At 30.9% G+C, this 14,472-nt stretch overlaps 1 protein-coding gene across 1 annotated transcript in view; it reads right to left on the bottom strand.

Moving 5' to 3' along the window:
• Positions 1–14,472, bottom strand: part of LOC129218033 (gamma-aminobutyric acid receptor subunit beta-like) — a 539,475-nt gene that overhangs the window by 193,989 nt on the left and 331,014 nt on the right. Inside the window, exons 6-7 of the mRNA XM_054852214.1 lie at positions 13,521–13,658; positions 8,170–8,666 (exon numbers count right to left, since the gene is read on the bottom strand). Coding sequence (XP_054708189.1) covers positions 8,170–8,666; positions 13,521–13,658 — 635 coding nt within the window. The remainder of the gene's footprint in view (positions 1–8,169; positions 8,667–13,520; positions 13,659–14,472) is intronic.

Raw genomic sequence — 14,472 nt, 5'->3', positions numbered from 1 at the left:
GCATTCGCCCTTGAAAACAGCATTTATTTCTGGAATGTAGTATTTGCTCTTTGTTTAAACGTTTGTCCTTTTTTTTCAAATATGAAAACACACGTTCATCGCTTGCATAACACGTGCAGACATATTTAATTGATGATATTATATTCTTGTTTGAAAATCTGGGAGCATTAATGTAATTCCTAGGGATTGCTCACTTTGGAAATTTCGATTTCAAGGATCAGTGATTCCGTATAATGAGCCATGAAATTAGGGGAATTGTAATTCCATATTCTGGCACTTAATCTAACTTGTCTGAGAATTATTCAAAGGAACGTGATCATTACTGTTAGAGTGAAATGGAGGACCATTCGGTTCGTATTTGGTGGAATGAAATTTATCCACTATTAGCTTAAATGCCTGTTAATTCGTGACTCATGTTGTCTGTTACTATTAGAAATAATCGCTGAATGAAAGAGAAAAATAGTGAATGACTTGAGTTGAATTTGTAGAGAAGAGAGACATGTTTATCTAGGAGGGTGCGTGTTTTGTATTTAATTAGATAATTATGTTGATTGCTATCAATTCCTCGTTATTGCAACTTATTCTGGTACTGTGATCAAGTAATTTTGGTTAGAGCTTTTGATTGGTGTTTGATGTAATCTTTTGAATAGATTGTTGAGTATATAATACAGGGTTCAAAAAATAATCGGCACTTAGCTTACGTCAACACGACTTGAGAAAATATATATATATATATATATATATATATATATATATATATATATATATATATATATACTGCGGTTACAATTATAAATTACTATTAAACACACTTTATTTAAAAAAAACGAAAAATGTATCCATATAATATAAAAACGGCTATTAATATTAGTATTATTTAAGTAAGAAAAACTCAAGTTGCTTGGAAAAGTTTTGTGTTAGAAGTTGAAATGAAATTTATCCACTATTAGCTTAAATGCCTGTTAATTCGTGACTCATGTTGTCTGTTACTATTAGAAATAATCGCTGAATGAAAGAGAAAAATAGTGAATGACTTGAGTTGAATTTGTAGAGAAGAGAGACACGTTTATCTAGGAGGATGCGTGTTTTGTATTTAATTAAATAATTATGTTGATTGCTATCAATTCAACTTATCCTGGTACTGTGATCAAGTAATTTTGGTTAGAGCTTTTGATTGGTGTTTGATGTAATCTTTTGAATAGTTTGTTGAATATATAATACAGGGTTCAAAAAATAATCAGTACTTAGCTTACGTCAACACGACTTGAAATATATATATATATATATATATATATATATATATATATATATATATATATATATATATATATATATATATATATACTGCGATTACAATTAGAAATTGCTATTAAATACATTTTATTTAAAAAATAATTAAAAAAAAAAAACGAAAAATGTATTCATATAATATAAAAACAGTTAGGAATATTAGTATTATTTAAGTAAGAAAAACTAGTAAGAAAAGAAGTTTTGAGCAATTGTTTTTTGGGTATACGTACAGGATTTCGTACTGAATTAGCTGAGATATTAATAAACTAACGTGAAATGAGGTGAATGTTTTACTTTAAACGTGAATATACTGCATTTGTCTTGGAATGCATAATTTACTTCACATTACGTATTTTCAACCATTTTTTCGTTTAAGTACAGTGCTGGGCAGTGTGAGCCCTAAAATCTGTTGTGTGACACTTTAAACGGTTTCAGACTTGAAAAATAAACTTAGTACATACATCAAAGACTCAAAATTTACAGTACGGCATGTGATTAGTAAAAATGGTACCTAACATATTTATGTCCACTGGCACATAATTTGCTCTTTTTCTTTTTCTCGAAATGCAGCTTAAATGTCAATGATAAAACTTGTTATAAAGATTAAAATTGGTTCTATAAAAAGTGATGCGTAAGAAAATATTCTTTTCAGTTTCAGAAAAATGATGAGAAGGGACAAATTTTTGGCATTTATGATAATTGTTTCACTGAATAACATTTCAGAAAATTTTCAATATTATTAATAGGAAATAATTCTATATTACTTTTAATAAACTTTCTTTTCTAAAAGTATTGCTTTTAAAGACTTGCAACACTTAACCTGCAACACTTAAAAATGTACTATTGTCAAACCACAGAATTTAATTTTTATTTCCGTGCAAAACGTTGGAAACGTTTCTTCGTTTTAAAATATGCTAAAACATCAAATGTTTAAAAAATGTATTATATTGTCTTCGGTTTTACGTCCGGAAATATATTTCGGCTAATTGTTTTTCTTCAAAACTAGTATGGGGATTATGCGTGTAGGCGGCTAACACACAGGAAAAGACAGCACATATAGCAATATAAGGTAACCCAAAAAGCTTTCTCGCTAAACATAGAGTGCAAAAATCATTAATATTTAATTATAAACTACAAAATTATAAACATAAAGGCCTTTATTTAGGTCTCGAATATTTAAAAATATTATTTTTCTGTTGCACTTTTCAACTCATTTGAATTTAAAAGTATTTTTATTAATGCTTTTGTTTTCGGAATATTTAGTGTTTCCTCATTTACGAATATATATATATATATATATATATATATATATATATATATATATATATATATATATATATATATATATATCGGTACAACTATTGCATTGTTTTAACCATGTAATTGTAAATACCATGTATTCATTTAAGCACACTTCGAGTTCCATTTGCTTTAATTTTTCATACTTTCCAATAAGGAAATAACTTGCAACTGATGGTAAAGCGATTTCGACTTCAAATTTCAAACTATAATCTCGGACAGGATCTATTATACCACCTGCTATAAATATAAAAGAGGAATATAAATGTGTCTGAAAACATGGGCCCAACTTTGAAAAGTAGTGATCGAGTACTTCTACTTGATTCGGAATCACATAGCATTGCTAGGTACGTAAATACCCTCTGTAAAGGATGTCTCAAGGGAGTTTGGGATAACAAAAGCTTTCCCTTTAGGTTATGGAATGAATAGGATGAGCTTGTCTTATACATCTAAAGTCTTCCTGCTAAGCAGTAAAAATGTTAATAAACCTGCCTCTTCAGTGTAATAAAGCAAACTAGTGTGTTTGTTGGCTTTTTATAAGCGACTAATACAGAAATAACCACGATAAGCAACAATTCTTATATTTTTGTTTCAAAAAAGTTTATTTTATTATCTATAAACAAATATTTTATTGCTTGTACTACCATGAGAGAAAACTTTTGCACTACTTAATTCTTGTAAAATGCCATCTGTCGCATGAAGAATACGTTTTTAACCCTGCGTGATTGCCCTATGTGATAACGAATTGTCTAAGTGTTCTGTATCACTTTTTAAAATTATGCTCACTTTTTTCAGACAGAGTGGTTAAAATTAAACTGATAGTACTCAGAAGTTCATAGTTCTGATAGTTCTGGTTTTACTGAACATTTATTAATATATATATATATATATATATATATATATATATATATATATATATATATATATATATATATATATATATATATATATATATATATATATATATATATATATATATATATCGTTGGCACCATGCTAAAACAACGAATGTAAAAAATTGCGTTTATCAAATTCGATGTTTGCCGTTGTACTCAAAAAGGGCTACTGGTTATTACTATTTCAAACTATAGTGTTTTTACTCTTAAAGTTATCGATAGAAGTTACAGCATTGAAAATCACTAAACGCGTCGGGTGGAAAAAAATATATTCAGTGTTTTGGCTCTCCTGAAAAATGCAAGTTTTCACATTCGTTAGTTAGGCATCGTGCCGACGATATGTTATGCAGATTATAAGGTCAAGGTTATTGCAGAAAAAAAATTATTTGACAATTTGCTTCCTGGTGGTGCTTTAACAATATAGAAAGAAAAGATAACAGATCGCAAATTAAAAAAGAAAAAAAAAACCTAATTTATGTATTTGCACATTTGTGGGCATGTGTAGATCTTAACAGTTAAAAATATGTAGGAAGTGCATAACCATTTTCAGGTTTTTCACCCAGCGATGAGCTCGGACTGTTGTTGTGGTTGCTTTTGTTGTGGTTGTGTTCCTGGAGATCAGCAAAAGCGATGCGCTTGTAGTGATTTTTCCATTACGATTGCAGATTCAAAATATAGGTCTTCTTCGGTGATGCAATTTAAATCATGCATTGAAGCAGAGACAGCTGGACAATCGAAGCCATGCTTGAGTGTAAATTTGACATCCTGGTAATTATTGCAGTTCTGATACTTTTTAGTTTCATCAGGAGAAAAGTTTATATTTTTCGTCCTTAATTGTTTCATTCTGAGCCTTTTGAGCGGGGGGTCGCAGTTTTTCTGTCAATATCCAATTGTGTGATTGGATGTTTGGTTCTAGTTATTGAGAGGGGTGTAAGTTTAAGCTTGGCAAGAGCCTTAGCTTGCTAAAGAAGTAGTAATGTGTCTTTGATCTAGGTTCCTTCCTGAATCAGCCAGAGAGTCAGTTACGTCATTGACTTCTAGGTTACAATGTGAAGGATTCCATTGGAAGAGGCACTTTTTGTTTAGACCGTTGACTTGGTGCGGAAGACAAATAATGTCCTGGAAGAGGCGTGTGTTACCTTTATACCCCTTATTCTGATAAAACGAACTCAAGATTAAGGTACTTTCCTCCTTGTTCAGCATTATGTTAAGTACAGAAAAGGGATTTTTTTAGCCATAGTTATCACGTGTACATAGACATTACATTAATTACTTAAGGCACATGTGTTTTTATTTGAATCCGTTCAGTCCAACCAGTGGCTGTGAGTACTGCCAGGTTTATTTTAACCTCCCTATATGTATATATACATATATATATATATATATATATATATATATATATATATATATATATATATATATATATATATATATATATATATATATATATAATCAAAGTACTACTATTAGTTAAATATCAGCTTGAACAAATATAGTGATTGCAATATTTCTTTACATATCCGAACCTTTAGGTTCAAAGATTACAAAAAAAATGCAGGATGTTGTTTCTATTCTTGTTGTTAGTGAGATATATACTTAATTAATGCGTGAATTCTCCAATCTTAAAAAAACATTTGAAAACTACAGAAATTTACTTTCAAAGTCAATGTTCTGTTCACAAGTTTAGAGAACGGAATCTCTTGCATAGTGTTTAGCGAAAAAGATAATTTATGTTTTAATCTGGCTGCGTTTACAAATAAAACTGTCGTATATTTTGAAATAGAATAAATTTCAAGTGGTTCAATAGGTCTCATTGCATTTGGAAAATTACTATTTGGTACCTTTTAAGTGTTGCTGCGTCTCTGGGAATGTTGAATGCTATGGTTATCGTAACGAATTCATAGGAAAATATAATTTTACATTTTTCTTGAAAATGAGTGAATATTTTTGGTTTTTATCAAAAAGGAGTTTAAAATGCTGAACATTTAATTTATTGAACGAAAAACATATTTTGGGAGCATCCTTTCGTTTTCTTTTTCTTTCTTTTTTTAATTAAAAAAGATCAAAATGTAAAAAGCTTACAGGCATCTCCAAGTATACTTAAATATTTTCATTTTTTTGCTTCTTTTTTCTGTCTATGCTCTTTCTTAGGAAAAAAAATCGAATTTTCAGTCATTTTAGCTTTTTTCCGCAGAAAAATGTGCAAAATATAATATTTGAACTAGTATTTGTTAATGAATCAACTAAAATATTCTTGGAAATAAAAATAACAGACAAATGCGTCCTAAATCAATTAAGCCATGTAAAAATAATGTATTTGACGAAAAGTTTTTTAAAGAATTTCCTTTGAGCTTGAGGTAATGCCCCCCTCCCCACCCCTATTACGATTATATGCATATATTATAAGATAGCTTTACGTGGCAATAGGTATACAAACAGATTATTCTTGAGCCTTTTTTTTCATTTTCAACAGAAAATCACATGAACTTGGAACTCTCTTCCTATTTTTAAACTTTATTTCTCTAATTATCGCATTTTGCGAAAATTTAATCTTTTTAGCGTTTTGTGTTTCTTTGTAATAATTTATCACAACATGCATATTTTAGAATTTTTATTTTCCAGATATTTAAATTTTAAAATAAATAATAACTCTCCGAATAGATTTTCAACAGTAAAATCAATCAGTGCAATGTATTGTAGCTAAGAAAAACAAAAACATAGATATAGAATATTTGAAAATTCCTTCTAAAGTTAGAAAGCTCTTTGCTAAGATAAAAATGACAAACATTTACTGTTCCAGTAAACTTGTAACTATTAATAGAATAGGTAAACATATTTTAACAGGGACATTAAACATATATAGGGTTTAACGCCTAAATGTAATGATTTTTTTAATAAAAATATTTACCAAAAATAGTTAGCTATAGTTTAGTTAGTTATTTTTACGTATGGTAGTAACTTATCCATGGTAAAATTGTTCATACACTGTGGTGGTCAAAATTGGTAAGACAAAAGTTCCTGCAGTAAAAAAAGTGCATCCTTTCTATTTTGAACCTATATTATTATTTTTTTAATTTTAACTGGCATTTTAAAGGTTTTAACTTTTTTTAGTGATTAATGCTGGTTTCACATACTGCTAGTTTATTTCGGGAGGTTTTCCAGTCTTAGTAGAATGCAACCATTTAAAAGATGAAATCATCTTATTGCATTTAACTATTCTGTTCTTTTGGTATGGCATCTTGCACATATCATTTTGATTGTATTGCTCTAGTACAGATTTACACATAACTGTTGATACCTACCAGAATTTTCTCATCAATTATGAAGTAATGTATTTTCAAATTAAAATTAATTACCAATTATGTTGCAGTTTAAGAGCAGACCAATGCCAATTTATTAAGATATCTATTCCTAATTATTTTATTAGCTTACATTGTGCATACAATATTTTTATAAAACATTGTAACTGCATAAAGGTAATATAGTTGTTTATGGTCTTCAACTACATGGAGCTATTTCTCATTAATTATTCGAAATAAGATTCAATTCAAAAAATTGACAAAAACTGATTTTATGCATTTGATCTTATTTTTTAATTTTGCAGTCTTGGTAAGGAACGAAAATTATGATGCTGCAAAGAAAAAATCAAACCATCTAATTAGCTACTTCTTCATACGACGCGTCCCGAGAAAAAAATCAGCACATTTTTAAAAAATAGGCGTCATTTAAAAGAAAAAATATCGTAAGTTTTATACTCAAATTTCAAAAGTAAATGTAAAAGTTTTCACGAAATTGAATAAAGGTGGTTGTTTGAGATACGAAAAAATACTTAAAAATGTAACTCAATGTAAAACTGAAAAATCAGTACAAACGAGAAGTTCTGTAATTATGTGTGTGCCAAACAGTTTTACAATTTGTAAGGTATCTTTTTGTATTTTTTTTAAAATTAAGTCTCTTAAACAGGTGTTTCACAGAGTAATTAGTTAATATATCAATACAGTCACATTAGAATGAAAAATACTAAGATGAATCGAATATGATAAATGTTGGTAAAAGAATGGTGCAGCATTTCACTGTTTATTTAATGGATACCTTGACACTCAACTACTAGCTTTAGTAGGCCATGGCACCCTAAAAAATGAGAAGGAATTTTAGTTTTAAAGTAGACAAAAGTTCCTACCAAGTTTGTTAAAAATATGACGCGAAAACTTTGCATTTGACTGTGCTAACTTTTCTGACAAATAGTCAAATTGCTTAGTATCAACAGCTGAGATCACATGGAACTCTAATAACCTGCTTATTATTATTTTTTTTTACTAGTAGTTCTATTAAAGCTATTTGCCTCCTACTTTCAGCAGGAGTTGCAGGTTTCCAGCTAAAATACAGTTCGCGAACTTAACGTCGCTGGGAGAAAATACTTTCCCATCTTTTCACACGTGAAACGGTTTTTTTCCAGTTTTTTCCCGAGGTTGAGGGATGAATTTGAGATACATTAGAGGTACTTCTTTTACGGGGCTAATGGTCTACTCTTAACACTTGCAACAGGTCATATTAATCCATTTCAATGCAATTCTTGAATTCTAAAGACATGGTATGGACCAGCGGTCTTTACATGTTTCAGAATGTGAAAAAAGAAAGGAAATAAGAACACTGAGAGAGCAGGTAAAAGAAAACATCGACTTACTGGCTGTCCTCTGACTGCAGATTTGACCATTGTGACTTCAGCATTGCCAGGCAGAAGAACCGCCTCCGGAGGGGGGCACCTTTCGGGCCCCTCCGCAGCCGCGGCTGCTGCCACGCATCTTTGTCGGTGTTCTTGAGCCATCTTGGCCATCTGCTGATTCCTGGCCTTTCGCATACTTATCCTCTTGCCGAGGTAGCCTACTGTAGCATACTCAAGTAGGGATGCGAACACCATGACGAAACAGGTTCCTAAGTAGACGTCAATACTCTTGACATACGAGATTTTGGGTAAGGCGGAGTTGGTACTGGACATAAGGGTGGTCATTGTGAGCACGGTGGTGACCCCCAGGGCTACTCGGGCGGGTGTCGCGTTTCTGTGTAACCAGAAGCTAACCCACGAAATGATGACTATCAACCCAGCTGGGATGTAGATTTGAATTAGATAGTAGCCCATGCTCCGCACAAACTGAATCTCACACACTAATCTCGAATAGTTACCTGAAAAAAAAGAGAAGAAATACTCAGAATCAACAGGCAACTGCTGTATTTGAAATGATAATAATAGAAAGAAACCCTTACAATATGCATTCAACACTGGAAAAATGTGTAAGGTAACCAGTATTAATGGGTGTAACGTTACACGAATTCTGAAGCGTGTATTATCATTGTTTTAAAAACTCAAATTGTTAGAGGAACCTTGCCCTATGGTTTCAGCAGAAATCAAATCGCACGCGTTAAGATCAGAACAGGTTAGCGCAAAGCCGGTAAACCCTTATTAGCGGAACGAAAACCGACCTTCGTAGCCGAGCGGTGAAAGCTCTTGCTTTGCGAGTCTGTGAGATTCACGTAGTGGGTTCGGACACCACTCAGATCATATCCTCTCATAGGGCAATAAGAATATCTTGTTTGTATATTAAAATAATTGGTGTATATTGGTTGAAAAAAAGCATGAACTTGATAAACCGTTCAAGAAAGTCAGATGAAAGCTTAGTTTTTGCTAATGTTTAACCTTTCAAGCGATTTCTCTGTAAGCATACAGAACATTCTGATGTAACCTTACGCAGAAATGAGTGAGACGTTAAGGTATAGTTAGATTACCATGGTGTAATCTTCCACAAGCTATATTTACTTTTACACCAGTTCTATCAGTTAGATTACTCCAAAGTAGTGGAGGCAGATAAGCTGCTACCGATTTTATGGAGTAAGGTTACACAAAACTTTTTACAGTGAATGCGTGTTTCTTTATTATCAACGCAATCTGTATCATATTTGTGTTTTTGTGAATTTTTTGTTAAGTTTTAAGCGTTCAATTCAGCACTGCCTTCCCTTACCAGTGAAAGATATAGTGAATTTTGATAACAATGAAAATAATAATACATGTAGTGTACTATTTGAAAAAGGATTTTAGGGAAGAAAGTTGGACTCAATGTAAAAAATAAAAGTGGCGCTGCCATTAAATATGGCAAAAACTTTATAAAAACTCTTCATAGGAAGAATTTCTACAGCCATGGAAAACATTACAGGAGCATAGTTAAAAAATATCATTCAAAAAATAATCAACATCAATCATTAATTTCTAATCATTATTTAAAAACATCAAAATATAATAAACCGCTATAAAATTATTAAATAAAATATAAAGAAAAATAATGAGAAATAATAAAGAAAAATAATAAGGGCATAATCAAATATGTCTTAAAATAAATTAATATCTTCAAAAGCACGTTCATTTTAATTATCATCATTAACTGTCCAGTCACTGGCTCGTAAAGTTCAGAAAAAATCTGTTTAAAAATAGCTTTCCATGCTAATTCGAAAGATGATGCCCGTTCCTCGGCTTTGTTGAAAATCACATTTCTAGACGAAAAAAAATTTCACTGAGAGTTCGTTATCAAAGAAAGTCATTGTGATCGTAGGATATTGATTAGTGCAAAGTAATCGAGATTAATGTTAAACATGAATAACATCAATGTGGTTATATTATGCAAAATATTTAAGCTGAATGAAACTTGCTTAGAATTCCTGCCACAATTCCTTTTTATTTTAAATACACACTAGGTCCCATTGCAAATATATTAGTTTTTAATTTGTTTATTTATTTATTTTTATAAAGTGTAAATGAAACCAAATATCCGAGCACTTGGATTAGTGTATGTTTCTAATCACAGTTCCGAGAATTGTCAGAAGCTAAAGTAGGTACTAGTAAAAGTACTTAGTAAATCACTTAGTAAAAATATGTAACATGATTTTAGACATTCATTAGCATTTTTAATACCTACACTGTAAAAACGATTCAGAAACGTTCCTGGAAAATAATAGGCAGCTGTTGTGCCCACTTACAACCAGTAACATTTCTGACAAAAACCACGAACGTTTTCCGATACGAGTGAGTAACCTTCCTGAAATGCTGGGAAATATCCCCTGTTAAAGCCAGTCGTGAACCTTCTACAAAAATTAAATAGGTTTAATGTATTTTTTCTAGAAGCTTCCTGGTTTACCAAGAAAGGTCCAGAAGCATTACCGCGACCATGGCCAAAGCTGCGCGAATAATTGCAAGCAAGAACCAACCATATTACTTGCCTGCAATTCCTGCCTCGCAGGGCTGCAGCTATCCAGTGACTTATTTGCACCCATTGGGAGTTCAGTCAATCTGGACGGGCCGTGATCGAATTGAAGCCGATACACCTTATAAACATGCTCAGTCATTCTTTAAACTGGTAGCAAAAAATATCTTTCACACCAGTGAAATGTCTGCATTCGTGCATCTTTTAGCAATTCAGGAAACCTTTTTGCGAAGATACTTGATTTTGCGGGGAAATAGGTGAAAACTTCCGAAATCCCGAAATGTTCCACGGAGATAACCAGTAACGTTTCGGAATTTTTTTACAGTGTAGAATGTTTTACAAAGATTTATTTCACCTTGCTAAAAAATTATTGGTGAAGTTCTTCGTTCTGAAATTTTTTTTAACATTGTTTAAATCTGCAATGTTTTTGAAATAAGACGAGACGACGATGCAGCAGAATAATCCGTAGGGCAAATCGAAATATTTGCTTAATTTATTCTCAAGAAATGATTAAAACACAAAAGAATAGTAGCGTATGCAAATACTTAAGGTTAGAAAGGAGTTTTGTCTTTCAGTCTTGATGAGCACTTTTATAAATAAACGCAAATATATGAAACATAAATAATTCATATCATTCCTTTTTATCCTTTATTTTTTCAAGATAAAGTTGAAAAAGAGATATTACGTATGTACAAAAAGTTTTGTTTTAAAAGGATCATATCCTTTCTCGTGGAACATTTCACTGTATGTCATTTTCTTTATCAAATTTTCCTGCATTTGCTTTATAATATTCATTTTACATTATACTTATGCTAAATTCTTTAGGAGCATTATACGTTTACCATTATTTTCTTACTGTGATAAAGTGTTTTCTTACTGTATATGTGTGTTCTTCATTAGAATGAATTTTTCAAAAAATCTTGATATCAAAATATAAATGGAGAAAGCATTAGGTAAATTCAGCCGTTAAAAGTTTGTTTAGATAATTTAAAATGTTCTAATATTTAATAAACTTTTTTTTTACATATCGGCAAATATTTTATTTATAATCAAATTTTAATTTTGTTTTTACAAGTCATATGAAAGAAAAAAAAAACCCTCTCCTGATAGTAACCACAGGGACGTAACTTAGTTACAGTGACGTCACTGCGAGTCACAATGGACACTAGTCAAAAAGCGACAGAATTGTGACGTCACGATGTGTTTGTTACTTCTGTGACATCTTTCATTGATACTTCTTTGCAACAATTACTTTCTAACCGGTTACTTTGTGGCGTTCGTTAAGACGTCACAATGACGTACTATTTTTCTGAGAGTGTCTGCGTTAGTGGCTGCTGAGTAACGTTTCGTAAGCGTCACGTGACAGAAATCCGCATACAACTTTAATATCCCCATTTCAGTTACTGTGCTATAAACCATAAATTAGACTTGTCCATAAATTGTGTAGTTTTTTTTTTTTTCAACATTTTGAACCCCTCCCCACTTTGTCACATGCCACGATTTTTTTTTAAAAATATTTTCTTAAAAAAAAAATGTGTGATATGGCCACTTCGTGTTTACAACTGCTTTATGAGATTACTTATTTTCCTGATTAAGCTAAATTTAATCAATACGCCTGAAATCAAAACAATTCTACGAAGAAATTGTATGAAAATAAGTGTTTTATATTGCTCGTAATTATTACTGAAACTCAATGGCATCCTAGCTGCTTAATAATACCCCAAAAGCAGTATGAGAAAGTCAGTCCTTCAGTCCTGTTCACAAGCGATCTGTTCACCTTATTATTTTAACTAAAAAAAGTATTAATTTATAAGAATGTGTGCAAATTTAAATATTGCTATTTTGTTTAACTCTTGTGAGAGACAACGTGACTTTCATTGAAAGCCAATACAGTGATGTTTTGATAACAAAATAATGAACTATACGTAACGTATAATCGCAAAAGAAATCAATGTGATTTTCAGCTTTTTATTACTACTTTCATTTCACTATACTGTCTCCCACACAAAGCTTAAAGCATTTTTTTTTTCAAATTTATAAAAATAGCAGAGTTTTATATTTCACTTAAATGGAAAGCTGCGTTTAGTTTTAATTGACTTTATTGATGATAGTTCCTACAGCAATGATATCTTTCTTGTGGTATGAAATAAGCGATAAAATAGTATCGAAGAAACAACCCCCTCCAAAAATCCAAATATATATATATATATATATATATATATATATATATATATATATATATATATATATACATATATATATATATATATATATATATGCACTGCAATTATCCATAAACTGTACCACTTTTCAGAAGCAAACAATGGTTTATGCAGCTAAAAAATCACTGTATTCTGCGTTGCAAACAGAATAGTTTCTGACAAATAAAGTTTGAAGACGTTTTTCTACCCTTTTTCAAAGATTTTAAATGAAAAACAAAGTTCACAGTAAAAAAGACCTGCCTGTCTTTGAAAATAGAGCTGCTATGCAAACCCTGAAGCTATCCAAACTGTCAGGATAATGAATTTACTCTTGATTGGGAAGTACGCATACTTCTGAGTAATAATTAAATATCATAATTAAAGCTTTTATACTCATTATAGCAGGAGCTTCTTCTGATGTGAAAATATATTGGTATATTCTCAACGTTATTTTATGAAATTTTTGGATTGTTTAAATAGCGCATAAACCTGTTTAATGCAAAAAATTTGCCTCATGTAACCTCTGGCTGTTATAATGATCTTTTACTGTATGTAAATACATAACAGTTGAATCAATTTAAAAGTACCTGTCGTGAGGTGTTCTTCTTTTTGGTCTTGCCTATGGCCTAAGACTTTGAACTGGGGTAATTCGACGTCAGTCGACATACCAATAGATTTCTCTCCGTCTCCCCACTTATACCTTATGTCTCTCATTGTGTATCCGACTGGAAAGAAAATTTGCAACAGTTATCAAAATGCATCATATTTAAGCAACATATAGATGAGCAATTTACGACATATGACGCAGTGAATAGCAAAGGAATGTAAATGGGCTTTATAAAGTTTTGAGTAAAGCGAGATTAAAGTTCAGATCCTAGGTAGGCTTCCATTGAATTTTTTTTCAAATCATGATGTAAGCACCTACAAGGGCTATTAGAATGGGAGACTGGGGATACTTGATCCTCACTTTAGTTTTCAATTTTTTCCTCCGCTGCAAAATATCAGTTTTTTTAACAAAAAGTACGTGAACAAAGGTAATTTTTTCTTCGATCTGACAGTATTGTTTTAGTTGAAACTAAACAGATAGTTTTGGTTAAATATTTTTTTTTCAATAATTTCATAAAGGGATCATGTATCTCCAGTTCAAGGGATACATGATCCCTTCATGAGGGATACTTGATCCCACTGAGAAAATATATTTAGATTATTCAATTTTAGATTTATACAATTTTCATTAGATCAGCACTTTATTTACGGATTTTAGTTTACTACATAATGTTTGTACAAAATAACACTATTTCTATTTTTTATTAAATTATAATAATGTGAACACAAAATACCATTGTTTTAAATTTCACTAGGACATTTGTAAAAAAAAGGTGCACAACTTTAAAGAGCTTATGATGCTTTTGATCAGTTACTTATTCTCCAATACAGTTGTGAACAATATATTTTATAAATAAAACTAGCATTTTTTTTTTTAAGTAGCGTAATGAAGCTAAAATTACAAGAAATAAAAAGAAATGGATGACATGCACA

Source organism: Uloborus diversus, chromosome 3 (assembly GCF_026930045.1).
Source record: "Uloborus diversus isolate 005 chromosome 3, Udiv.v.3.1, whole genome shotgun sequence".
Lineage (NCBI taxonomy): Eukaryota > Metazoa > Arthropoda > Arachnida > Araneae > Uloboridae > Uloborus > Uloborus diversus.
This window is presented reverse-complemented; position numbering and strand designations above follow the sequence as displayed.